This window comes from Schistocerca piceifrons, chromosome 5 (genome assembly GCF_021461385.2).
Source record: "Schistocerca piceifrons isolate TAMUIC-IGC-003096 chromosome 5, iqSchPice1.1, whole genome shotgun sequence".
In the NCBI taxonomy this organism is placed as follows: Eukaryota; Metazoa; Arthropoda; class Insecta; order Orthoptera; family Acrididae; genus Schistocerca; species Schistocerca piceifrons.
Genome location: NC_060142.1, coordinates 104,827,822 through 104,854,304, shown reverse-complemented (window position 1 = coordinate 104,854,304; position 26,483 = coordinate 104,827,822). Strand labels below are relative to the sequence as shown.

Sequence of the window (26,483 nt, the reverse complement as noted above, 5' to 3'; positions counted from 1 at the left end):
GTCCACCTCTGGTTCTTATGCAAGTAGATATTCAGCTCGGCATTGATTGGTAAATTTGTTGGACGCCCTTCTGAGGGATATCGTACCAAATGCTGCCCAGCTGGCGCGTTAGGTCGTCAATGTCCCGAGGTGGTTGGATAGCCCTGCCCATAACCCTAAAAACGTTCTCAGCGTAGTATAGATCCGACGACCTTATTATTCAAGGTAGGGTTTGATAAGCACGAATACAAGCAGTAGAGACTCTCTCGGCGTGTCAGCGAGTATTATCTTGCTTAAACGTGTGCCCAGGATGGCTCACCATTAAGGACAACCAGACGAGGCATGGAATATCGTCGACGTAACGCTGTGCTCTATGCTGGTTGCAGATGACAGCCAACACCTGCTATGAAATGAGATGGCACCCCAGACCATCACTCCAGTTTGCTTAACTGTAAGACGAACGACTGGTCTGGGGCTGTCTGGGCGTCTCCAGACCTCTTTACTGGTGACTGGGCATCAGTTCAATGTGGGATTTATCAATGAAGAGACTTGTACTGCCGTCAATGAGATTCCAGGCCAAAGACATGTCTGGGGATACCAACCTGTCGCCCGCCATTCATCCCGACAGCCCAGAGTGATAGAATACCAACCTGACTGTCGCCTGCCATTCATCCTGACAGCCCGGAGTGACAGAATACCAACCTGACTGTCACCCGCCATTCATCCCGACAGCCCGGAGTGATAGAATACCAACCTGGCTGTCGCTCACCCCTCATCCCGACAGTGCGGAGTGATAGAATACCAACCTGATTGTCGCGGGCCATTCATCCCGACAGCTCGGAGTGATACAATACCAACCTGACTATCGCCTGCCATTCATCCCGACAGCCCGGAGTGACAGAATACCAACCTGACTGTCGCCCGCCATTCATCCCGACAGCCCGGAGTGATAGAATACCAACCTGACTGTCACCTGCCATTCATCCCGACAGCTCGGAGTGATACAATACCAACCTGACTATCGCCTGCCATTCATCCCGACAGCCCGGAGTGACAGAATACCAACCTGACTGTCGACCGCCATTCATCCCGACAGCCCGGAGTGATAGAATACCAACCTGGCTGTCGTCTGCCATTCATCCCAACAGCCCGGAGTGATGGCCTGGGGTACCATTTCTATTCATAGCAGGACCCCTTTGGTTTTCATCCACGGCCCGCTTAGAGCTCCGCAATATGTCGTCTATACTTGACGCCTCGTTTACTTGCCCTTCATGGCAAGCCCTCCTGGACCTACATTTCAGCTAGATAATGCATGCCCACACGCGGCGAGAGTTTCTACTACTTTTATTTGTGGCTGCCAAACTCTAAATTGGCCAGCAAAGTAGCTCGATCTGTCCCCAATTGAGAGCGTTTCGAGCATTATGTGCAGGACCTTCCAACGAACTTGAGAGTTTGACGCTCTAACGTGCTAGTTGGACAGAATTTGGCATTATATATGTGATGAGGACATTCAACAACTCTGTCAACCAATGCCAAGCAGAATAACTGCTTGTATTAGGGCCAGAAGTGGACCAACGCGTTATTATTGGATTGCTCAATTTGCGAAGCTCTTTCTCTTCAATAAATCATCCAGTATTTCCGAAATTGCAAACATTTGTTTGTCTGTACATGTACATTAAATCTACCGTTTTACGTGCCGTTGGGATAATTCCGTCGTCGTGTAACTTTTTTTTTTTTTGCCTCACTGTGTAATTTTAGGGAGCTGTTTCGAACGCTGTCTGCAGAAGGTGCTGTTATGGAGTGTATTTCGATAGTCGGCAGTTAGTGGCAAAGAAAAGTTGGCAAGTCCCCATTGCGTGGGCCTGAGGACCGGAATAGTCGTTTGCACGTCTTATAGGCGAGAGCGGCTGTTTAGTGGCCACACTCATTATCGGTAACAATCGGCTGGATAGCTGGCCGCAGGGCCACAAGCTAGCGGAAGTTATCGTTCACGAAGGAGACTGCACTTGGCGTAGTCTAATAGAACACAGTAAATTCGTTTCTTCCCGGTGTAAACTTGTAGCGCTGTGTTTCTGTATTTATCTTTTCTGGCTTTAGACCGTTGTCTGATACTGCTTGTGGAAGAGATACTCTGCATGATCAAAAGTATGAAAATGACTTACAAGTTCGTGGCGCTCTCCATCGGTAATGCTGGAAACAATATTGTGTTGATGACTGCTTCCACTCTCGCAGGCATACGTCCATCCAGGTGCTGGACGGTTTCTTGGGGAATGACAGCCCATTCTTCACGGAATGCTGCACTGAGGAGAGGTATAGATGTCGCTCGGTGAGGCCTGCCACGAAGTCGGCGTTCCAAAACAGCGCAAAGGTGTTCTATACGACTCAGGTCAGGACTCTGAGTAGGCCAGTCGATTACAGGGATGATATTGTCGTGTAACCACTCCGCTACAGGCAGTGCATTATAACAATTCCTCGAATGTGTTGAAAGATTCAATCGCCATTCCAAAATCGCTCTTGAACAGCTGGAAGCAAGAAGGTGCTTAAAACATCAGTGTAGGCCTGTACTTTGATATTGCCAAGCAAAACAATAAGGGTGCAATCTCCCTCCATGAAAAACACGAGCACCCAATAATACCACCGCCTCCGAATTTTACTTTTGGGACTACACACGTTGAAAGATGACGTTCACCGGACATTCGCTAAAACCACACCGTGCCATCGGATCGCCACATTGTGTACCGTGATTCTTCAATCCACACAACGTTTTCCCACTGTTCAATCGATCAATGCTTACGCTCCTTACACCAAGCGAGGCGTCGTTAGTCATTTACCGGCGTGATGTGTGGCTCATGAGCAGCCGCTCGACCGTGAAATCCAAGTTTTCTCACCGCCCGCCTACCTGTCGTAGTACTTACGGTGGATCCTGATGCAGTTTGGAACTCCTGTGTGATGGTCTGGATATATGTCTGCCTATTAGACATTACGACCCTCTTCAACTGTCGGCGGTCTCTGTCGGTCAACAGATGAGGTCGGCCTGTACGCTTTTGTGCTGTACGTGTCCCTTCACGTTTCCACTTCACTATCAAATCGGAAACAGTGGACCTGTGGATGTTCAGGAGTGTGGAAATCTCGCGTACAAACGTATGACACAAGTGACACCCAATCACCTGTGCACTTTCGAAGTCCGTGAGTTCCGCGGAGCGTCCCATTCTGCTCTCTCACTATGTCTAATAACTATTAAAGTCGCTGATGTGGAGTACCTAGCAGTAAATGGCAGCACAATGCACCCAGATATGAAAAACGTATGTTTTTGGGGGTGTCCGGATACTTTTGATCACATAGTGTATCACTAAGATGGGGCAGAAACCAGTTTGAAACGAGGTAGTGGCAGCGTTAGAAAATTGCAGCGAAATGCAGGAAGGTCTGCAGCGGATAGGCACTTGGTGCAGGGAGTGGCAACTGACCCTTAACATAGACAAATGTAATGTATTGCGAATACATAGAAGGAAAGATGCTTTATTGTATGATTATATGATAGCGGAACAAACACTGGTAGCAGTTACTTCTGTAAAATATCTGGGAGTATGCGTACGGAACGATTTGAAGTGGAATGAGCATATAAAATTAATTGTTGTTAAGGCGGGTGCCAGGTTGAGATTCATTGGGAGAGTCATAGAAAATGTAGTCCATCAACAAAGGAGGTCGCTTACAAAACACTCGTTCGACCTATACTTCAGTATTGCTCATCAGTGTGGGATCCGTACCAGTTCGGGTTGACAGAGGAAGTAGAGAAGATCCAAAGAAGAGCGGCACGTTTCGTCACAGGGTTATTTGGTAAGCGTTATAACGTTACAGAGATGTTTAGCAAACTCAAGTGGCGGACTCTGCAAGAGAGGCGCTCTGCATCGTGGTGTAGCTTGCTGTACAGGTTTCGAGAGGGTGTGTTTCTTGATGAGGCATCTAATATATTATTTCCCCCTACTTATACCTCCCGAGGAGATCACGAATGAAAAATTAGAGAGATTCGAGCGCGCACGGAGGCTTTCCGGCAGTCGTTCTTCCCGTGAACCATACGCGACCGGAACAGGAAAGGGAGGTAATGACAGTGGCACTTAAAGTGCCCTCCGCCACACACCGTTGGGTGGCTTGCGAAGTATAAATGTAGATGTAGATGTAGATGTAGATGAAAGCCAAATTTTTACTGAAAATTAAGGTAAATGTATAGCAGTTTACAATTGTTTTAACAGCTTGTATGCATCCGTTTAGCTTTTATTAATATCCCTGCTCTTTGAGTCATACTTTCTAATAGATTTTAGAGCTGTTTTGAATATGTAGCTCATGTAACTACGTTTTGTCTCGGGAATTCAATCAAACCGACCTTTACTGTGACCTTCCGTATTCTTATTTTCTTCTTAACTACAGTCGACAGATTTTCGATTGGGTTTATGTCTGGGCTATTCTCAGGTCACGGGAGGACAGTAACAACATTTCCATCCAAAAATCTTCCCACATACTTAGCCTAATGTATGGCGCACCACCATGCATAAAAACATAATCTTCACCATTAAACAATTCCTTATCAGGAGACAGACGTCTCTTTTTTAACACGTTGAGGTACTGTCCTTGATTCATAGAACCTTCAACAGTGTACAGGTTCCCCGTACCCTTCCATGAAAACTCTCCCCGACCGTAACTGAAGTAAGATGTTTCACAGTTTGGCGTGCATAGTCATAATAAAGGTACTTCGATTCCCTACTCCTCACATACTGGCTGTTCTTAGACAAGTTTTGATAGTCGTTTGGACCATATCCACAAAAGTTCGAGATCAACATTTGGAAATGAGTTTTTTTAATGAAATGTGTACTAATGCATAAATTATTAGTAAATACCCGTTGTCAGTCATTGAAAATTCAAAAGTTCTGCAAAGATTTCCCCCAGTTTAACCACTTCAACTCCCTTCCTGGGGTGATCTGGGGCGCAGATCGGGATCGACGTTCTGGCAGGCCTACTTTGTACAAAACGCTCCTTGTAGTTCCAGCTTACACAATCGCACCTTTATCCTTCAACTGCACAAACATTTTTCGAGAACAGCAGAGAGTCGGATCCAAAGTACATCCTTCACGGCAGCGGCTGTGACTTCAAGCCCGACTCCGTCGTTGTTGATATCACATAACAACAGAATCATTATCCTAATAGCAGATAAACAGAGACGAATTGCATAGACATTGATATTTAAAAAAGTAAGTGAGTGTTAATCCGTAAGTCAGTTGTAACAGTAGCACTTAATTTTTCCTTCCAGTGAGAACTAGAAGTCAGATAATACAACCAGAGTGACTATATGTTGCCTGAGGGTTTGTGTATGGAGTAACATCTTCTTCCTTTCTTTTGTCACATCTTGACGTTACGTGACTTATTTATTTAAATACGGTTTGTGAGAGCTACAAACGAGAGTAAAGACTATAGTAATTTACTCAGGTAAACAAAATGGAAACTAGATCTGCTGAAGCGTAACAGACGATTTTCGTGTGGTTGAAAGTCACTTTAAGTTGAGGGTAGCTCGTTTCGTGTTATCGCGCAATAGGGGTGAGAGTGTCACTGATATGATACAAGATTTGGGGTGGCAGTCACTGAAACAAAGGCGGTTTTCTTTTCGGCGAGATCTGTTTACGAAATTTCTATCACCAACTTTCTCTTATGAATGCGAAAATATTTTGTTGACACCGACCTAGGTAGGGAGAAATGATCATCATGACAAAATAAGAGAAATCAGAGCCCGAACGGGAAGATTTAGGTGTTCCTTTTTCCTACGCGCCATTCGATAGTGGAATGGTAGAGAAGTAGTATGAAAATGGTTCGATGAACCCTCTTCTAGGCACTTAAGTGTGAATTGCAGAGTAACCATGTAGATGTAGATGTAGATGTAGAGATTGCATGTACAGGTGACATTTATTTCCATGGCATCTAAGTGCTAACCAGTATTACCATTAATCTAACTCCAGTTAGGAATCAGACCTTCACAAGTTAGTGGCATTCCGCTATTGCGATCGATCTGAACTTTTGCTGTACTGATCTGCGAACGCACGTCAGTGAGTTTATTCTGTTCACTTATTCTCTGTACCGGAAAACGAGTTTGAGAAATTCTCCCACAGAAATACTTTTGCACATTACTATTAACTATGTTACTTACACCGAAGAGCCAAAGAAACTGGTACACCTGCCTAATATCGTATAAGGCCCCCTCGAGCTGTCCATAAATCCGTAAGAGTACGAGGGGGTGAAACAGCACGATGCGAGGTATCCCAGATATGCTCACTAATGCTCATATCTGGGTAGTCTGGTGGCCAGCGGAAGTGTTTAAACTCAGAAAAGTGTTCCTGGAGCCACTCTGTAGCAGTTCTGGACGTGTGGGGTGTCGCATTGTCCTGCTGGAATTGCTCAAGTTCGTCGGAATGCATAATGGACATGAATGGATGCAGGTGATCATACAAGATGCTTACGTAGTTGTCACCTGGGCAGAGACGTTTCAGGGGTCTCACACCACTTCAACTGCACACCATTACAGAGCCTCCACCAGCTTGAGCGGTCCCCTGCTGACATGCAGGATCCTTGGATTCATGAGGTTCTCTCCATACCCGTACACGTCCATCCGCTCGATACAATTTGAAACGAGACTCGTCCGACCAGGCAACATGCTACCAGTCATCAACAGTCCAAAGTCGGTGTTGACTGTCCCAGGCGAGACGTAAAGCTTTGTGTCGTTCAGTCATCAAGGGTACACGAGTGGGCCTTCGGCTCCAAAAGCGCAGATCGATGACGTTTCGTTGAATGTTTCGCCCGCTGACAGTTCTTGATGGACCAGCATTCAAATCTGCAGCAGTTTGCAGAAGGGTTGCAGTTCTGTCACGTTGAACGATTCTCTTCAGTTGTCGTTGGTCCCATTCTTGCATGATCTTTTTCCAGTCGCAGCGATGTCGAAGAGCAGACGTTTTACCGGATTCCTGATATTCACGATACATTCGTGAAATGGTCATACGGGAATATTCCCACTTCATCGCTACCCCGGAGATACGGTGTCCCATCGCTCATGCGCCGACTGTAGCACCACGTTCATACGCACTTAAATTTTGATAAACTGCCATTGTGGTGGTAGTAATCGATCTAACAACTGCGCCAGACACTTGTCTTATATAGGCGTTGCATATCTTTGTATTTTTATGCCTATATCAGTTTCTTTGGATCAAATGGTTCAAATGGCTCTGACCACTATGGGACTTAACATCTGAGGTCATCAGTGCCCTAGACTTAGAACTACTTAAACCTAACTAACCTAAGGACAGCACACACATCCATGCCCGAGGCAGGATTCGAATCTGCGACCGTAGCAGCAGCGCGGTTCCGAACTGGAGTGCCTGGAACCGCTCGGCCAATCCGGTCGACTTAAAGCAAAGATTCTATCAACAATTGTATTATGTGTTTTGTATGTGTGGGTGTGGATGTATCTGTGTGTCGCTTGGATCATGTCAATCAGGAGTAAGGAGATAAGCTAGCTGCCTGATATTTAGAATAATTACATTCGCTAAGGTTGGAAGTTACACCTGGTAAGTGGAATTTGACGGAAGAGAAGTGGCATCGTTTCTGTCTACATTCTGTTGTGGTGGCCACGTGGGGGTGGTGATACAAACTCATTAAGTATCTGTGACATATGGTATACTCCTGCTGTCGGAGTTAAAATACATGGTGCCAGGAGAGGATATTGATTCAAATCATGTTGGTTAATTTCCGTCGGAGCTACTGCAGAACATGTTAAGTGGTTAAAAACGCCATGAACTTTCGTGACACTGTGCTAACCAACATGGAAGCAGCAGTGGCGACTAAACAGTCAGCAGTCAGAGAAGTGAGAGACACTTAAGACTGTTACAAGAATATTGCACTGAATGACTTTGTTTTTTCTCATACCACGGAACTTGAAAGTAAGTGTCTAACAGCTTGAACTAATTACTGTGCTTGGAGGATATTGGGTTGCCTTGTGACCTGTGTTTTTTTCATACGGTTTCACAGAACGTATATGTAAATAATTGTGTAAGAGTTTTGTTTAATTAGGTTATGTAATGCAGTTTCGTTTTTTCAGTCTTATTTTGCTCCAGTGAGGTTAGGCCAGCAGGTAGTTGGATTTTACAAAAACTAGAAAAATAAATCTCGCCAAATTGTTAAACTTTGTGACAAATAATTTCCTATATATGAATAAAACAAAACTCATAAAACTGGACAAATCTGTAAAATATTTATAACTCGGCGTCTGAAAAAAGTACTAGATCGGCCCATCATTGTGGAAGATGAACTTACACCTACTTTCTGTGTCTTAGAGTTAATGTAGCATTGTTGTCCTGAGCTGGCGGGTAACTTTGTGATAATTAATGTGTATTCCAAACTCCTAGTACCTAACTGCACATAAAAACTACATTCCTATCAAAACTGAAGCTATAAAGGTCTATATATGTGGAATTTAAATGTCACAGTACATATTGTAAAAATGTCCTTAAGTTGCCCACTTCTACGCTACCACTCTTGTTCTCATTCCTAGATAATTTTTCTCTCTACAAACTGCCCAGCTGAACAGTTTTGTTGCGTTGTTCAAGAGACCTCCTTTCCCCTGAGCGTTTTTAGAGGAAGTAGTAGCAGTCATTTAGCTCCATGATTGCCTGGGGATATACTACTCAGGCAAAAACCAACATTCCTGAACAAGCCTGTTGCAACTGACTTGTGGCTGCTGGATAGAGGTAGTCCACTAACGATAGTTGGCCCTCAGCGGTCGCACACTCCACCGCCATGTAGCACACCTTCAGTTTTCTTACATTTTTATTCAGGTTTTTAGCGCTCTTCCAGTATCAGCGATTATCCAGTTTCCCCATTATATGCGCCGCCATTAGATGGCTAGCGAACATCAACACCATACCAGATTCTCCTAAACCGCAGCAAGCACAGAATGGTCACGTTTGCTGGGATTCGCTTTACAGAGAGCGAGTGGGTTTTGAAATGTCAGAGGCGCGTCGCGCCACACACGATTTTGTATTTGTCTCACAAGGGGAGCAAACGGCAAGTGGACTTTTGTAGTTTTTTAGATGTCTGGTATTGTGAAGTTCAGAACTCAAATACATCTCTTCCAAAAAGTTCGATGCAACTCTCAAAAATTCTCGAGGAAATCGTTTTTTAAGTTTTCCGATCACGTCTAATATTTTTCGACAAACAATGTGGCTCTGTGGTAGAGTGCTCGCTCTCTTGGGGGATGAGGAGGGGGGGGGGGGGAGGGGGCGGTTGAATTCAAATCCTGTTAGATCCAGCTTTTAAGTGAAAATACATCTTTTATGAGTATTTGCATGAAGCGTAAAATAGTAAAAGATAGAAAAAATAATTTTTATTTTTTTAGTTACACAATCTTCGTTAAAATTCTTTTACACAGGATCGGTAATCAAGAATTTTTGTTTGTAAGGAATACTGGATTTTTGTGCCCAATTTACAGTTAGAAACAAGAATGTGTATTTTTCATAAAAATTACTATTAGATACGAGCACATATTTGATGAATACTCTATTTGAAAGACAAAGGTATTCGAGCTAAATGGAAAAAAAAGTAATGACCCAAACGAGCCTCGAATTAAGAACTACCAGACTTGTCTATCTTATGTATTCTTCAGTTCAGGAACATGTAACTGTGTTTAAAACTTGCTCAGTCTGGAATGGAAGCCAGGTCTCTCACACAGCGAGAGAGCACTTTATCCACTGACCGCCCACGCTACTAGTCGTAAAATACCTACCTTATTTCATTGTAGCAAATGTGTTCGGAAAATTTCAAAGTCGATTTTCTCGATAATTTTTTAAATTTGCAGTGAACTGCTTTCGAAGAGGTATATTTGAGTTCTGAACTTGACGTACGATAAATGCAAAAAATTACAAAAATCCGACTGCCGTGTGATTCCATTCTCAGCTGTGGATACAGTTAACGCCGAGAATCAGTAGGGCAGCTGTGGTGGCGTGTGTGCATTATTACGTCTGATAGATCTGTGCCGTTAGTTTATGTCGTAGCACTAATTATTCTGTTTTTATGTTTTTATTTCAGGAGAGAGGTATGTTGGGTTTTACGGATTCCGTCGCCCACTTCTGCTTGTCCGTGACCCTGAGCTGATTCGCCACATCCTTGTCAAGGATTTCGGGACATTCCACGACAGAGGACTGTTCATCGATGACGAAGAACCTCTGAACAAACATCTCTTTGCGTTGGGAGGAAAGAAATGGCGCCAGCTGAGGATCAAGTTAAGCCCTACGTTCACATCCGGCAAACTGAAGGGCATGTTCAAGGTGAGTCGATGCGCGACTAGTCAGCTGTTGTTTTCTGATGTAGATCAAAGAGCTTTTCTGCAAAAACTGTTCTTGGAAGTTTCGAAACTTTCCCTTATGTAGAGAATGCTGGCGAAGCGGTCGATGACAATAAAAGCCTGTTTGAACACTGTTTGGAGTCTATAGGTTCTGGATCGATTATAGCTGCCTTAGGATACGGTCTTTTCAAAACCTTACCGTTCAGTCTTACTTTTCTTGCTGGTATACAACTGTTTCGCTTTAGCGCACACTGGTGTTCCAATAAGCATTGGAAACTTCATTTACGTTATGCGCTTCAAAGGTGTAAACGGAATATAAATGGAACCTCGCCAGTGCGGGATTACGTCAAAAACTCGCCTACTGTCCGCTCACAGCTAGGTTCTCTCAGAAGGTTGAAAGTCTCACACAAATGTCCCATTCTATTCGTGTGCTGTCATCAAAGTCTTAACGGTCAGTCATAATCACTGTGAGGTTAGGAGTGAAATGCGACCCTGGACACCAGCTCACAGTCTGCTGAGCAGAGCTGTGCGCCAAAATATACGTCCTAATAACATAGTAGCTCGTTAAAATATTGGTATAATGTTAGTTTCGGCATTAGGTCAATTCGGTATGCAGATATTTTATTATAAATACACAGTGCCACTTACTTTTGCATGCAGTTCTTCTTTATAAAATAACGGTTGGTCTTGGTTATATGGGGATACGAGCACTGCTAACATAACGAGCTATTACAGAAATCAAAATTAAATGTGGTGCAATCGTTATAGTATCACACTACATAATGTGATCCTCACATAAAAGGTTTTTGTTCCGTAGAGCAGCATATAGCGGTGAATTTTGACACCCTACATCGAACGCAATTACAGAGCGCTCTTTACGGTATGCTACAATTACAGATATACATTGTGCAACATCTGAATATGTTTTAATACAGCGTAATTATAAGATAGCTGGTGGAACAGCGTTCTGAGAAGCAGTCTATGAGCAATGAACTCGATACAGATAAAAGAAATTAAATGGTACGTAGCGGTGGAGCTACACCATTATGGCAAATAGGAAGATATTGAAAATACCTTCCTTATAAAACTTTTAACGGACCCTGTTTGAAATGCTTTATTACATGTTAGAGAACGAGATTGTGATTTTTGTTCTGTTTTCCGCTAGAGGAAGTTTCGATCCTTTCTTTTTCAAAAGATTATAGCTTGGAAAATATATTGCGCTCACAATTTGTGTTGAATCGATTGCTGGATAACTTTTTAAAATCCTTGTCCATAGTTCGACGTTACATTATTTGGAACTGTATCATTTATGAGGGTCAATCCAAAAGAAATGCACAATATTTTTGTAGAAATAGAGTTTTCATTTTTCATGTGTGACAGTTTTACAGTGTGTAGATACATCCTTCCCGCTTGTTTTCAAACTTAGTTCAACCTGTTCCCGTGAGTGGGGCCTTCACAGCAAGATGGCTGCTACACTTGACGTTGGAGATGTTTCCAGGATGTTGACAGTGCCTCACAAAGGAACAAGAAAAACAGTATGCAGCGAACGTTTGGAACAGTACGAGAATGGTGGAGATGAATTTTTTGGAAGAATTGTGACAGGTGATGAAACATGGTTCCATCATTTTTCACCAGAGACGAAGAGGCAATCAATGGAGTGGCATATGCAAATTCACCCAAGAAAAAAAATTCAAAACCACAACTTCTGCTGGAAAAGTTATGGCTACGGTGTTTATCGATTCCGAACGACTCTTGCTTGTGGTCATCATACCAAGTGGAACCACCATAAATTCTGATGCATATGTGACGACACTGAAGAAACTTCAAGCTCGACTGAGTCGTATTCGACCACATCGGCAAAATCAGGATGTTTTGCTGTTGCACGAAAATGCACGGCTACATGTCAGTCAAAAAACCGTGGAAGCAATCACAAGACTCGGATGGACAACACTGAAACACCCGCTTTACAATCCTGACCTGGCTCCATGTGACTATCATCTCTTTGGTAAACTGAAAGACTCTCTTGGTGGAACAAGGTTTGAAAATGATGACCCCCTTGTGCACGCTGCCAAACAGTGGCTCCAACAGGTTGGTCCAGAATTTTACCGTGCAGGTATACAGGCGCTGGTTCCATGTTGGCGTAAGGCAGTTGAGAGGGATGGAAATTATGAGGAGAAATGAAAATATTGTTCCTAAAGCATGTAACTACACACTGTAAAACTTTCAACCATGTAAAATAAAAGATGGATTTAAAAAAAAAAACAGTGTGCATTTCTTTTGGAGTGACCCTCGTACATGCAGTCCTACTCGGTCTATCACTATGATGTTTACCGACTACGTCTTCAGTTGAACTGTTTGCCTATTTTGTTCCTCTTCTATCTTGGTTCTGATTTGAAAGGTTTTGTTTCCCTTGCGCTAATATTTTTCCACATCGGGTGCATCTTTTTTGTGTATTCTTTAAAGGCCAGGTAAGTCTCAAGACACTTTGTGAGCTACCATCCTGTTTTGATACAAGTAACTCACGAACGTAAAACACCATCACATTTTGACTGTAGTGACCAGTCGCACACAGCTGCAAAACAATTTCAATTTTTAAACGATTACAAGTTGATAATGTCTTTGCAGATTTGTTAACTACGATTTAATGAAAGAAACGTAGCTGGTGTTTTTTAAAACAAAGAAGCTAAGTGCCACAACGAATATCTTTGAGTTTCACTGATTTATCCTTTAAAAATACAACTGTTATAGTGGTACTAGTTATTTCAGTACACTTTAACTGGCAGCCATATTTATTACTGACCCAAAAAATCTTCACAACAGACGGTTAGTACTTAAAACCGCTAATGTGTATTAACACATTTCTCTACAAAACTTTAAAGCCCGCCTACGTTCACATTTTCTAACAAATTCTAAGCCAAGATGGGCTCATTGAAAGTCCCAGAAATCGACTAGTAGGCCTACATGTCCATTTTCCGTCAGAAAATCAATCACAAACTTGTGTCCTGGAGACAGAGGTCCTCACCCTTTCGGGTCGCCAACACGTTGGAGTCTGCCCCACTGGCTACTCTCGCCTGCCATCAGTACAGGCAGCCTACATTGCCTAGCCCCCACCATCTCTTATTACAAAAAGCCTCCAGTCTCCAAGGGCCTAGGGCATACAGAGGACGTGCGTACACCTCGGAACCGTCGGTATTATACTTAATCAGTGTCATAGCTGTGGTAGGAAAGGATCAGAGGTCCAAGCACTAATAGCAAGCAATGAAGATCAAATCGTTAAAGGCTCTGAAAGCTGTCTAAAGCCGGAGATAAGTCCAGGCGATATTTTCACAAAGGACTTAACTGTGTTTAGACAGGATAGATTAAATACACAGTTGATGGTGGCGTGCTTGTTGCTGTTAGTAGTGTTTTATTTTGTAGAGGAACTGAAGCGGATAGTTCCTGTGAGTTAGTGGAGGTTATACTTGACTGTCAGGATAAATTAATAATTGGTTTCTTTTACTGACCCCTAACTCAGGCGAATCTGTTGATCTACAGTTAAAAAAACTTGAATCACATTTCAGATATGTTGGTGGTAACTACAGTCTGCCCTCGACACGTAGGCGAAAACATATATTTCAGGTCGGTGGTAGGAATAAATCATCGTCCTATATTGTACTAAATGCTTTGTCCGAAAATTATTTTGAGTAATTAGCTCAGGAGCCCACTCGATTCGTAAATTGGTTGCGATAACTTACCTGACCTCTTCGCAATAGTACATCCCCGGCGATTGCTCACAAATAACCCTGGGTTCGGTGTGGGCCCGCGGTTGGGTGGGTGGACTGCTGCCGCCTGTTGTGGGGTTGTGAACCACTGAGGGGTACGGGCGGGACGAAGCCTCTCCGTCGTTTCTAGGTCCCCAGTTCAAAACACAATACACAAGCATATATCAGGTGTGGGTTGAATTCAGAGAAATAGTACTGACTACAGTTGAGAGATTTGTACCGCATGAATTAATAAGAGAAGAAAATTATTCTCAATCGTACACAAAACAGGTCAGAGCAATATAGCAAAAGCAACGACAAAAATCATGACAAATTTAAAAGAATGCAAAATCTCCAGAATTAGTGACGTTTTAAACAAGCTCGAAATTTTGCGCTCACTTCAATGCGATATGTTTTCAATAGTTTTCACAACAAAATCCTATCTTGCAACAAAAAATCCATAGATATTATACAGCAGCGGCGAACCATAATCAATAACTTCACTGCGCGATACAAATAGTAATATTACCGAAAGCAGTGCCACTAAAGAGGAGTTCACCAAACACGACAAAGTAAATATTCCAGAATTTGAATCAAGAACAAAAAATGGTTCAAATGATCACCGTAACAAAACGTGAGAAATCAGAGCTTGCATGGATGTATTTTGGTGTTCGTTAATCCCGCGCACTGTTCGAGAGTGCGAAGGTAGAGAAATAGATAGTGTGGAGGTGGTTCGATGAACACTCCGCCAGGCACATAGGTGTGAATTGCAGAGTAATCGTATAGTTGTAGATGTAGTTTGCTTCCCACTGGCCCCGGCTATCGTCTTCTCCTTAGCATGGTCACACCATCCCAGTGACGATCTTTATTATTACAATATTTTTCACAACTGTGATCCAGTTGGCATACGCCAATTAAAAAGAGCTGTGTAATAGTTCGCTCTCCAACACTGACTAAAAACACATCAAACACTAAGTATTAAAACTGAATGACGCTTCATAAAATATTATACCAACAAAGATGGTTCAAATGGCTCTGGGCACTATGGGACTTAACATCTGAGGTCGTCAGTCCCCTAGAACTAGAATTACTTAAACCTAACTAACCTAAGGACATCACACACATCCATGCCCGAGGCAAGATTCGAACCTGCGACCGTAGCGGTGGCGCGGTACCAGACTGAATCGTCTAGAACAGCTCGGCCACACTGGCCGGCTGAATCAAGAACAACTAACATCATCAATAAGTGAGAAGTGGATATCTTGGAGTAGGAAAGCAGCTTAAATCACTTAACAAAGGCAAGTCTTCCGGTCCAGATTGGGCACCGATTACGTTCCTTTCAGAGTATGCTGATAGAATAGCACCATACTTAACAATCCTATAAAACCGCTCGCTCGACGGAAGATGCGTAGCTAAAGACTAGAGAGTTTCATAGCTCACACCAATACCCAAGAAAGAACACAGGAGTAATCCCACTAATTACAGACCCATATCACTAAAGTCGATTTTCAGCAGGATTGTAGAACATACACTGTGTCCGAACCTCATAAATTACTTCTAAGGTAACGGTCTATTGGCACATACAACGGATTCAGAAAATATCGTTCTTGGGAAACATAGCTAGCTCTAAAGAGCTAGTTATGTCTCAAGAAACGAAGTAATGAGTACTGTCGACAGGGGATCTTAAATTGAGTCCACATTTCTAGATTTTCAAAAGGCTTTTGATACCGTTCCTCAGAAGCGGCGTCTAATCAAATTCATGTCTTTGCTGTATCGTCTCAGTTGTGCGACTGAATGTCTAATTTCCTGTCAGAACGGATCCGAAGAAACTGCAGGAAGGCCATCGAGTAAACCGGAAGTGATATCTGGTGTTCCCCAAGGAAGTGTTATGAGCGCTCTGCTGTTCCTAGTCCATATCAAGGATGTAGGAGACAATCTGAGCAGCCCTCTCGCGTTTTTTTTTTTTTTTTTTTTTTTTTTTTTTTTTTTTTTTTTTTTTCAGATAAATCCGTCTAATAAAGCCACCATAAGATTAAAAACAGCTGCGAAATGATTTAGACATTATGTCTGCGTGGTGCGAGAGGTGGTAATTGATTTTATATAATGAAAAGTGTGATTCCATCCAGGTGAGTGCTAAAAGGAATTCGGTTCGACGAAAAATCACGCAAACTTAAAGGCCGTAAATTCTACTAAATACCTAGGAATTACAGTAACGAACAACTTCAATTGGAGCTATCACATAGATAATATGGTGAGTGAGGCGAACCGAAGTCTTCGTTTTATTGGCAGAACGCTTAAAAGATGTAACAGACCTGCTACAGAGACTGCCTACACAACGCTTGTCCGATCTCTTCTGGAGTACTGCTGCGCGGTATGGGATACCTTAACAGATAAAACTAACAGAGGAGGATCTAAAAAGTTTAAAGGAGCGCAGTTCGCTTTGCATTATCGTGAAATAGGGGAAAGAGAGTCACATATGACGTGCGAGTTGGGGTGGTACTCATTAAAACAAATGCGTTTTTGGTTGAGACGAGATCTTTTCGCGAAATTTCAATCACCAACTTCTCCTCTGAATGCGAAAATAGTTTGTTGCCGTCCACCTACATAGGGATAAATGATCACCGTAATAAAACTTGAGAAATCAGAGATTGCATGGATGTATTTTGGTGTTCGTTAATCCCGCGCACTGTTCGAGAGTGCAGAGATAGAGAAATAGACAGTGTGGAGGTGGTTCGATGAACACTCCGCCACGCACAAAAGTGTGAATTGCAGAGTAATCGTATAGTTGTAGATGAAGTTTGCTTCCCACTGGCCCCAGCTATCGTCTTCTCCTTAGCATGGTCACACCATCTCAGTGACGAGCTTTATTATTACAATATTTTTCACAACTGTGATCCAGTTGGCCTACGCCAATTAAAAAGAGCTGTGCAATAGTTCGCTCTCCAACACTGACTAAAAACACATCAAACACTAAGTATTAAAAATGAATGACGCTTCATAAAATATTATACCAACAAAGATGGTTCAAATGGCTCTGAGCACTATGGGACTTAACATCTGAGGTCATCAGTCCCCTAGAACTAGAACTACTTAAACCTAACTAACCTAAGGACATCACACACATCTATACCCGAGGCATGATTCGAAGCTGCGACCGTAGCGGTCGCGCGGTTCCAGACTTAAGCGCCTAGAACCGCTCGGCCACACCGGCGGCTTATACCAAAAACTTTTACGTTGTCACTAACCTAATACATAAATATCTTGCGCGTTTTTAATATCAAGAACTGTTAGTTAAGTGAGGAAAATAAACTTAGTTAGCCGACCGCTGTGGCCTTGCGGTTCTAGGCGCTGCAGTCCGGAATCGCGGGACTGCTACCGTCGCAGGTTCGAATCCTGCCTCGGGCATGGATGTGTGTGATGTCCTTAGGTTAGTTAGGTTTAGGTAGTTCTAAGTTCTAGGGGACTGATGATCTCAGATGTTAAATCCCATAGTGCTCAAAGGCATTTGAACCATTTCAAACTCAGTTATATCTCCATGATGTGATCTGTGCATTAAATGTTGGTAAGTGTGAAATGGTGGGCGGTGGGAATTACAACCCAGTCATACTTGGTATGCTTCTCGTGCTGAGACTCGATGTTGCCTGCTGCGAACGCTAAGCATTTCGGCCACTGTTAATGGCACAACATAGTCTGTCCGAACGATGGCAACGGCTTTTTTTTTTTCAGAGAAATTCACCAAACATCCTCATCTACATCTACATGGTTGCTCTGCAATTCACATTTAAGTGCCTGGCAGAGGGTTCATCGAATCATTTTTAATACTACTTCTCTACCATTCCACTCTTGAAACGCGCGTGGGAAAAAGGAACACCTAAAGCTTTCTTTTCGAGCTCTGATTTCTCTCCATCCCAATTCGCGTATCATACCAGTGACACTCTCACCCCTATTGCGCGATAACACGAAACGAGATGCCCTTCTTTACACTTATTCGATATCCTCCGTCAATCCTACCAGGTAAGGATTCCACACAGCGCAACAGTATTCCAGCAGAGGACGAACAAGTGTAATGTAGGCTGTTTCTTAGTAGGTTTGTCGCATCTTCTATATGTTCTGCCAACAAAGCGCAGTCTTTGTTTCGCCTTCCCCACAATATTATCTGCGTGGTCTTTCCAGTTTAAGTTGCCCGTAATTGTAATTCCTAGGTATTTAGTCGAATTGACAAATGGTTCAAATGGCTCTAAGCACTATGGGACTTAACACCTGAGGTCAACAGTCCCCTAGACTTAGAACTACTTAAACCTAACTGACCTAAGGACATCACACACATCCATTCCCGAGGCAGGATTCGAACCTGCGACAGTAGCAGCAGCGCGGTTCTGGACTGAAGCGCCTAGAACCGCTCGGCCACAGCGGCCAGCTCGAATTGACAGCCCTTAGATTTGTGCAATTTATCGTATACCCAAAATTTTCTTTTAGTACCCATGTGAATGACCTCGCACTTTTCTTTGTTTAGTGCCATTTGCCACTTTTCGCACCATACAGAAATTCTCTCTAGATCATTTTCTAATTGGAATTGATCGTCTGATGATTTTACTAGACGGTAAATTACAGCAACATCTGCAAACAATCCATGGGGCTGCTCAGATTATCACATAGATCATTTATGTAAATCAGGAATAGCAGACACTAACTTGTGGAACGCCAAATATCACTTCTGTTCTATTCGATGATTTACCATCCATCACTACGAACTGTGACCTCTCTGACAGGAAATCACGAATCCAGTCACACAACTGAGACGGTACTCAATATGCAGGCAATTTGATTAATAATCGCTTGTGAGGAACAGTATCAAAAGCCTTCTGGAAATCTAGGAATATGGAATCGATCTGAGATCTTTTGTCGACAGCACTCATTACTTCATGGGAATAAAGGGCTAGCTGTGTTGCACAAGAACAATATTTTCTGGATCTGTGTTGGTTATGTACAGGGTGTCCAGAAAAGGACTCCCTGATTTCAAAATTAAATATCTCGAAAACAAAGATCGATAGAGGAATGCAGTAAACGGTATGTTTATTGTGAAAGCTGTAAGAAGTTTATACAGCAGTTTGAAATAATAGTTACAAAAGCTGCTAACAGATGGCGCTGTAATCGCCATACGTAATGCCTGGTATAAATAGTGATCCGAAGCCCAGAGCGATCAGTTCCACTATTGAAACGTGAAAGGAGGTTAGCGTACCGAAGGAAGAGATTAAAACCATGTACGCCATTGAACAACGCGTTTTTCTATTGCTAGAGTACCACAGGTTAGAAGAGAGTCCTACGGCAACAAGGCGAAGTTTTCAAGCACGATTTAATGTTCCAAAAGGACCCGATGCGAAAACCGTTCGTACGCTCTTCGCAAAATTTCAACGAACAGGCAGCGTAACTGATGATCTAGTGGGGCATGTTTGCCGCAAGCAAACCGCAGTTACGCCTGAAAATATCGCCACAGTTACTGGAATTATTCAGCGAAATGCAATGTCATCCGTACTGAGAAAGAGCCTACACATGTTTGCATACCCGTACGAGCTGTGCAACAAAGGGTTGCCTTTGCTAATCAGATGCTCACAATGATTGATAGTGAAGGATTTGATGTTCGCTGCATCTGGTTTACAGATGAAGCACACTTCCACCTGAATGGACACGTGAATAAGCAGAACTGGCGATTTTGGGGTTCCGAAAAGTCATATTGGTGTGAAGCGAAACCCCTGTATTCTCCTAAAGTTACTGTGTGGGCTGCAGTATGCAGCAGAGGCATTATTGGCCCTTTTTTCATTCGAGAAACGGTCTCTGGTGCACGTTACGTTGCAATTTTGGAACAATTTGTCGCCACACAGCAAGCGTTAGAGGATCGGCCAGGTACTGAATGGTTTATGCAAGATGGAGCCCGACCACATCGGACCGAACAAGTGTTTCGCTTTCTTGAGGAATACTTCGGGAATCGAGTCATTGCTTTGGAATATCCCAAATTTACTGGTGCAGGCATTGATTGGCCTCCATATTCGCCGGATTTGGCTCCCTGTGACTTTTTGTTTTGTGGGGCACAGTGAAAGACATGATCTACCCGAAGCATCCCGCCACGCTGGACGAGCTTGAATCGGCGATCTCTGTGGAATGTGAATCCATTTCGGTTGAGACACTACGAAATGTGATGGCGAATTTCATTCTTCGTTTGCGCCACCTCTGTAGTGCCAATGGTGAACATTTTGAAAACATTGTGATGTGATTCTTTGCAAAGATTGTTTTCATTCGATTATTTCACTTATGTATGCTGATATGAGCTGTACAGCGTACAGCGCCATCTGTTAGCAGCTTTTGTAACTATTATTTCAAACTGCTGTATAAACTTCTTACAGCTTTCACAATAAACATACCGTTTACTGCATTCTTCTATCGATCTTTGTTTTCGAGATATTTAATTTTGAAATCGGGGAGTCCTTTTCTGAACACCCTGTATTTCAACTACGTGAACAGCACACTGAAGATACATTTTTTGAATGAAAAGATTTGCAAACATGTTCATAACCTTATGCTGTGCTAGTTCTCTGAAGTGTGCTGTTCTGCTACGGACGCTGGTAGTGACGTGGTACGTATTTCTGTGACAGACGATCCAGGCCTGCGGGCGCGAGATGGCGGACGTGGTGGGGAAGATGGTGGACCACGGGGCGTCGGTGGAGGTGAGGGAGCTGATAGCGCGCTTCAACACTGACGTCATCTCCTCCGTCGCCTTCGGCCAAGAGTGCAACTGCCAGCGGAACCCTGACCACGAGTTCCGACAGTGGGGACGCAAGATCTTTGAGCCTTCTGCGCGTGCGGCCATCAGTTTCCTTCTGACCTTCCTCAGTCCAACGTTAATGAACTACCTAAGGTGAGACCTGCAACACTTAATTCCTTAATTCCTGTAAATAGATCCATTTGATGTAAGGGGAATGGGAGATCCTCATGGTAGAGTGAGTGAGAGGCTGTATTCACGCTGCAGAGAGCGGTATTTAAGTGTCCGCTCGGTCTTCCAAATTTAGGTTTTCTGGGAGTTCCACACGTCGCTTTCGGCATATGCTGGAATGCTTCCTTGAGAATGACACCTCTGAATTAGTTCCCAATCCTCCTATAATCCGAGCCTCTTCGTCGACGGAATGTCGAACCCTAATAGGGCATGTATGTTACAGAAAACATTCTGCGTTTCACTAACTTGGTTCACAGCCGCTGTCTTGCTACTGATTCTGCTTTTCAGACCCTTGAACAGGAACTTCCGCATGCTTTCTTCCCCATACCTGGATTTTAAAGTTTTCTCCAACCTAGGAACTTTCAGAGAGCCCTCACCGATGAACAAAGTAAACGCATATGGACTATGAGACCAACTGCGTGATTGAATTGAAGAGTTCCTAGATAACAGAACGCAGCATGCCATTCTCAATGGGGAGAAGTCTTCCGAAGTAAGAGTGATTTCAGGTGTGCCGCAGGGGAGTGTCGTAGGACCGTTGCTACTTACAATATACATAAATGACCTTGTGGATAACATCGGAAGTTCACTGAGGCTTTTTGCGGATGATGCTGTAGCATATCGAGAGGTTGTAACAATGGAAAATTGTTCTGAAATGCAGGAGGATCTGCAACGGATTGACGCATGGTACAGGGAATGGCAATTGAATCTCAATGTACACAAGTGTAATGTGCTGCGAATACATAGAAAGAAAAATCCTTTATCATTTAGCTACAATACAGCAGGTCAGCGACTGGAAGCAGTTAATTCCATAAATTATGTGGGAGTAGGCATTAGGAGTGGTTTAAAATGGAATGATCATATAAAGTTGATCGTCGGTAAAGCAGATGCCAGACTGAGATTCATTGGAAGAATCCTAACGAAATGCAATCCGAAAACAAAGGAAGTAGGTTACAGTACACTTGTTCGCCCTCTGCTTGAATACTGCTCAGCAGTGTGGGATCCGTACCAGATAGGGTTGATAGAAGAGCTAGAGAAGATCCAACGGAGAGCAGCGCGCTTGGTTACAGGATCATTTAGTAATCGCGAAAGCGTTACAGAGATGATAGATAAACTCCAGCGGAAGACTCTGCAGGAGAGACGCTCTGTAGCTCGGTACGGGCTTTTGTTGAAGTTTCGAGAACATACCTTCACCGAGGAGTCAAGCAGTATATTCCTCCCTCCTACGTATATCTCGCAAAGAGACCATGAGGATAAAATCAGGGAGATTAGAGCCCACACAGAGGCATACCGACAATCTTTCTTTCCACGAACAATATGAGACTGGAATAGAAGGGAGAACCGATAGAGGTATTCAAAGCGCCCTCCGCCAAACACTGTCAGGTGGCTTGCGGAGTATGGATGTAGATGTAGATGTAGATGCAGATGTGCACTTAATGTGGAGATGCTGCACATGTTGGAAAAGTTAAGTCATACAATCTCGCACTACCTCACCGCAATGACCTCACTATGTATGGAGTGTCTCCATGTAATGATCCAAAGTTTCAGTAATGGTGCTGGAGAGCAAATCTGTCATTTTCAGACGCCAGAAATGGCCAGGCCGAAAATTATGACGTCAAACGTGTTATGGGATATCTCAGCCTGTAAGAAACATGAGAATCTGCAAGTCATTCTTTGTATAAAGCAACAAACTGTACTAGGTTGCTAATAGTACATACTTGTCAAACATATCGGGAGGGTATATATCTTTCACTCCCGCCGTCGTTTCGTGCATCCTTATGGTGAATTTGTGTTTTTGCTTCATGGGTTCACTCCTCGATATTCTCTGTGGAAAATATGTGATTGGTCTCTTAGCTCCACCAACTTCTTTAAGGCTAAAGTCACACGGTGGTTAAGCTATTTCTGTCCATCACCTCGATGGAAAGATCGGACAGAGAGCTTTGTCATTCGTTTTCTGAGGCCTCGTTGATTTCGCATTGCCCGACATGCAGCACAAGGAGTGTTTTGGAGTGTCAAGTATTGCCTGCAAAATCGGTCACAGGATGCATTAATGCTTATTCAATAGGGTATTTGCTAACAACGATAAGACAACATTGAACCATGAACTCTAAGTGTAACTGGAGAATTATCAAGCCCTGAGCATGAACCAATGCTGGTGTTAAAGGCTGCTGCTGCACCAGTCCGATGATTTAGTCTAACCCAATGATGGTGTCTCCCACCATTATCATACGCCATGTGATATTTTATTTTTATTTATTTTTGTGACCACTCATTTCTTCAGGCAGATGAAGAATATGCGATGAATTCTGACTTTTTCAGCTGAGTTTTCCAGCGAGCTGTCCGCGTCGCTGGGTGTTCTATGGACATCTGTTGCGGTGGTACCCATTGTCTGCGCATTTTTCCGTAACACACGGTACGAGCCAGTGACAGAGATTGTAAGGGTGGTTTTATGTCGCCGGTGAGGAGCATGACATGCGAGCAGTGATCTAGGTCCTTATGCATGTAACAAAGTGGCGCCCCGTGACGGAAGCTTTTGGAGGATGGATGCGCGCGACGTGGTTCTGCAGTCGACATAAGAAATCCGTCTGGTCTTGCGAGGGAGTTTGCAGTGTACCTGCGTCGACGAATTAGCCAGACGCAAGGTCTCTCCGTAGACCAACACCGCAGCCGAAGAATCAATATCGGGCTTATAAGCTGTTTGTAGGCCAAGCAGAACCATTGGAAGAGCCGAAGTCCATGTGTTTCCATAGCACATGAACTCCGCCTTCAAGGAACATACTCGCAAATCTGGCAAGCTGCGCGAACAGGTCCTATTCAAACTGCCGTCCACAGCTAACCACGCTGACACAAATGTAGAGACTAATGTTTCGGCGATAACGGTACCAATTGCCACTGCCCATGGCCAACGGGTAAAACGATTGAGCGTTGTGAAAACGTAGCGTTGACTGTTCGATGGAGGAAGTGGTCGCATAGCATCTAGATTTATATGGGAAAAACGTACTGTTCCATCTACATCTTCGGCACTGTGAACATGTTCTTGTCCATCCTCGACAGTGCTTTTCCGTGCCAACCCACACAAAACGTTGGGGAAAGAGTCGAAAAACCGGACATACTCCTCGATGGCACAAGTTCTGGATGCTGTCAAAAGTTTATTTTCTGGAAGCTGGTAAAAGAAACAGATGAGGTTGTCCACGAGAGAGGTTGCAATAGAGCTTGACATCTTCTCCCAGAATGTTGACGAGCTGCAACTGTTATAGTGTCACGTCGTCGTTGACGAGCGTCATTCGGAGTTCCTAGTCTTTTTGTGCTCGGGCCAGAGCAGAAAAGTCGATTGAACTCGTCGCGCTGTTGACGCATGACGGCCCTGAGCACTATGGGACTAAACATCTGAGGTCATCACTCCCCTAGAACTTAGAACTAATTAAACCTAACTAACCTAACAACATCACACACATCCATGCCCGAGGCAGGATTCGAACCTGCGACCGTAGCGGTCGCGCGGTTCCAGACTGAAGCGCCTAGAACCGCTCGGCCACAGCGGCCGGCTGTTGACGCATGAAATGTACTTGATGGCAGTACTGAACTAAGCTACGAACTCTAGATAGTTTAATTGGTGAGGAGAACAGCTGGCACTGTTGAAAGCAAAAGTCAACGATTTATGGTACGTGAACATCTTGAACACTTGCTCTTCGACTAGATTGCTTCATATACTGCCAGAAGCTCACGATCGTAGGCGTTCCACATTCTTTGAGATGCTGACAGTTTTTCGAGAAAAGTACACCAATGGTTGTCATGGACCATCTCACCGCTACTGTAGCGCCGCGCCGATAGCTGCCTGGCATCCACCACTTATGCAAGACGTGCGTAGAGCATAGAATGAGTTAGGAGCATTGCGTCAGCCATGCTCGGTCTTGCGGCCTCAAATTCGGAACACATAGCACCAGTCCACTGCACTGGGTAGTTGCCTTTCGTCTTAGGACCAGTCAGCATCGCATGTTGTTTGCACACTCCTTGTGGATCACAACCTGATAGGAGCGTCATTTTTTCTGGAACAGCACCATCTTTCATTGGCCGCTACATACAATATTTTGGAAATGTTAGACAAGTAATCGTCTTTCACAGTAGAAAGGGGGAACTGCTTTTAGGAGTCGTTGCGTTAATATTAAATAATTATTATCTTTTTTGTAGGGTCAAAGGAGGAACGACAGATGTCAGCAGATATTTTCAGAAGATGGTTGCAGACACTGTCGCTTACAGAGAGAAGAACAACTACAGCAGGAAAGATTTCATGGACCTCCTCATTCAGCTCAAAAACAAGGGATATGTCGACCCTGACAAAGGAGAGACAATGGAGAACGGGCATCAGAATGGTGTTGGCACTCCTGACAGTAAGTCCCTCCTTCTCTTCTTGTTCTTGCTGGTGTAGAGCTACACTCACAGTGTCCTCTCTTCCAAATGGCACAAAGCCATCGTGTAGGAATATCATGTTCTTTGTGCGCCTACGTATCATATAATCTTAGATTGCATGTTCTATGGTTTGTAAGTTGTGTTTCTGTGGTGTATGTGAAGGCGTCGGTGGAAGAAAGTGTTGTCACTCACTTCAGTAAAAATTTGTTTGATCCCATTATCTCTTGTGTTTACGAATGTACCACATGCTGGTAACGTGTACTTGGATAAGTACCACTTGAAAATGCTGTCTACTAGCTTAATTGCTTTGTGTTACTACATTTCTGTTCTTGACTTTGAGTGTAACCAAATATATAATATACAGTAGTGCAAAAATACTTTCTTCTGGATTAGCACATGCCTATCTACACAATGTGAAGCACTAGCTGTGAGATACCAGAGCAAAAATGCTTCTGTCGCACCAAAAAATGGGGAATATGTTTTTGTTTAAAGACTCCGACAGAAAAGTGAGCAACTGGTTGCCTCGATCCTTATTCAGCCTTTCTCACCACAAATTTTGGCTTGTGAACATATTTGCACTCTTTGAATACAGAACATTCTGATTTATCCAGTCTCTCATTGTAGTTAAGCCTTGATATTCAGCAGTGACCTCTCATTGCCAACATCTATACAGGGTGATAGTGACCGGGCCAAATATCTCACGAAATAAAAATCAAACGAAAAAACTACAAAGAACGAAACTCGCCTAGCTTGAATGGGGAAAACAGATGGCGCTATGGTTGGCCCGCTAGATGGCGCTGCCATAGGTCAAACGGATATCAACTGCCTTTTTTTTAAATAGGAACCCCCATTTTTATTACATATTCGTGTAGTACGTAAAGAAATACGAACGTTTTAGTTGGAACACTTTTTTCACTTTGTGATAGATGGCGCTGTTATAGTCACAAACATATGGCTCACAATTTTAGACGAACAGTTGGTAACAGGTAGGTTTTTTAAATTAAAG

At 43.5% G+C, this 26,483-nt stretch overlaps 1 protein-coding gene across 1 annotated transcript in view; it reads left to right on the top strand.

Moving 5' to 3' along the window:
* The window catches only part of LOC124798318 (cytochrome P450 6k1-like), a 54,811-nt gene that overhangs the window by 11,533 nt on the left and 16,795 nt on the right, over positions 1-26,483 (top strand). Inside the window, exons 3-5 of the mRNA XM_047261658.1 lie at positions 10,093-10,331; positions 20,736-20,998; positions 25,259-25,458. Of these exons, the coding sequence (XP_047117614.1) occupies positions 10,093-10,331; positions 20,736-20,998; positions 25,259-25,458 (702 nt within the window). The remainder of the gene's footprint in view (positions 1-10,092; positions 10,332-20,735; positions 20,999-25,258; positions 25,459-26,483) is intronic.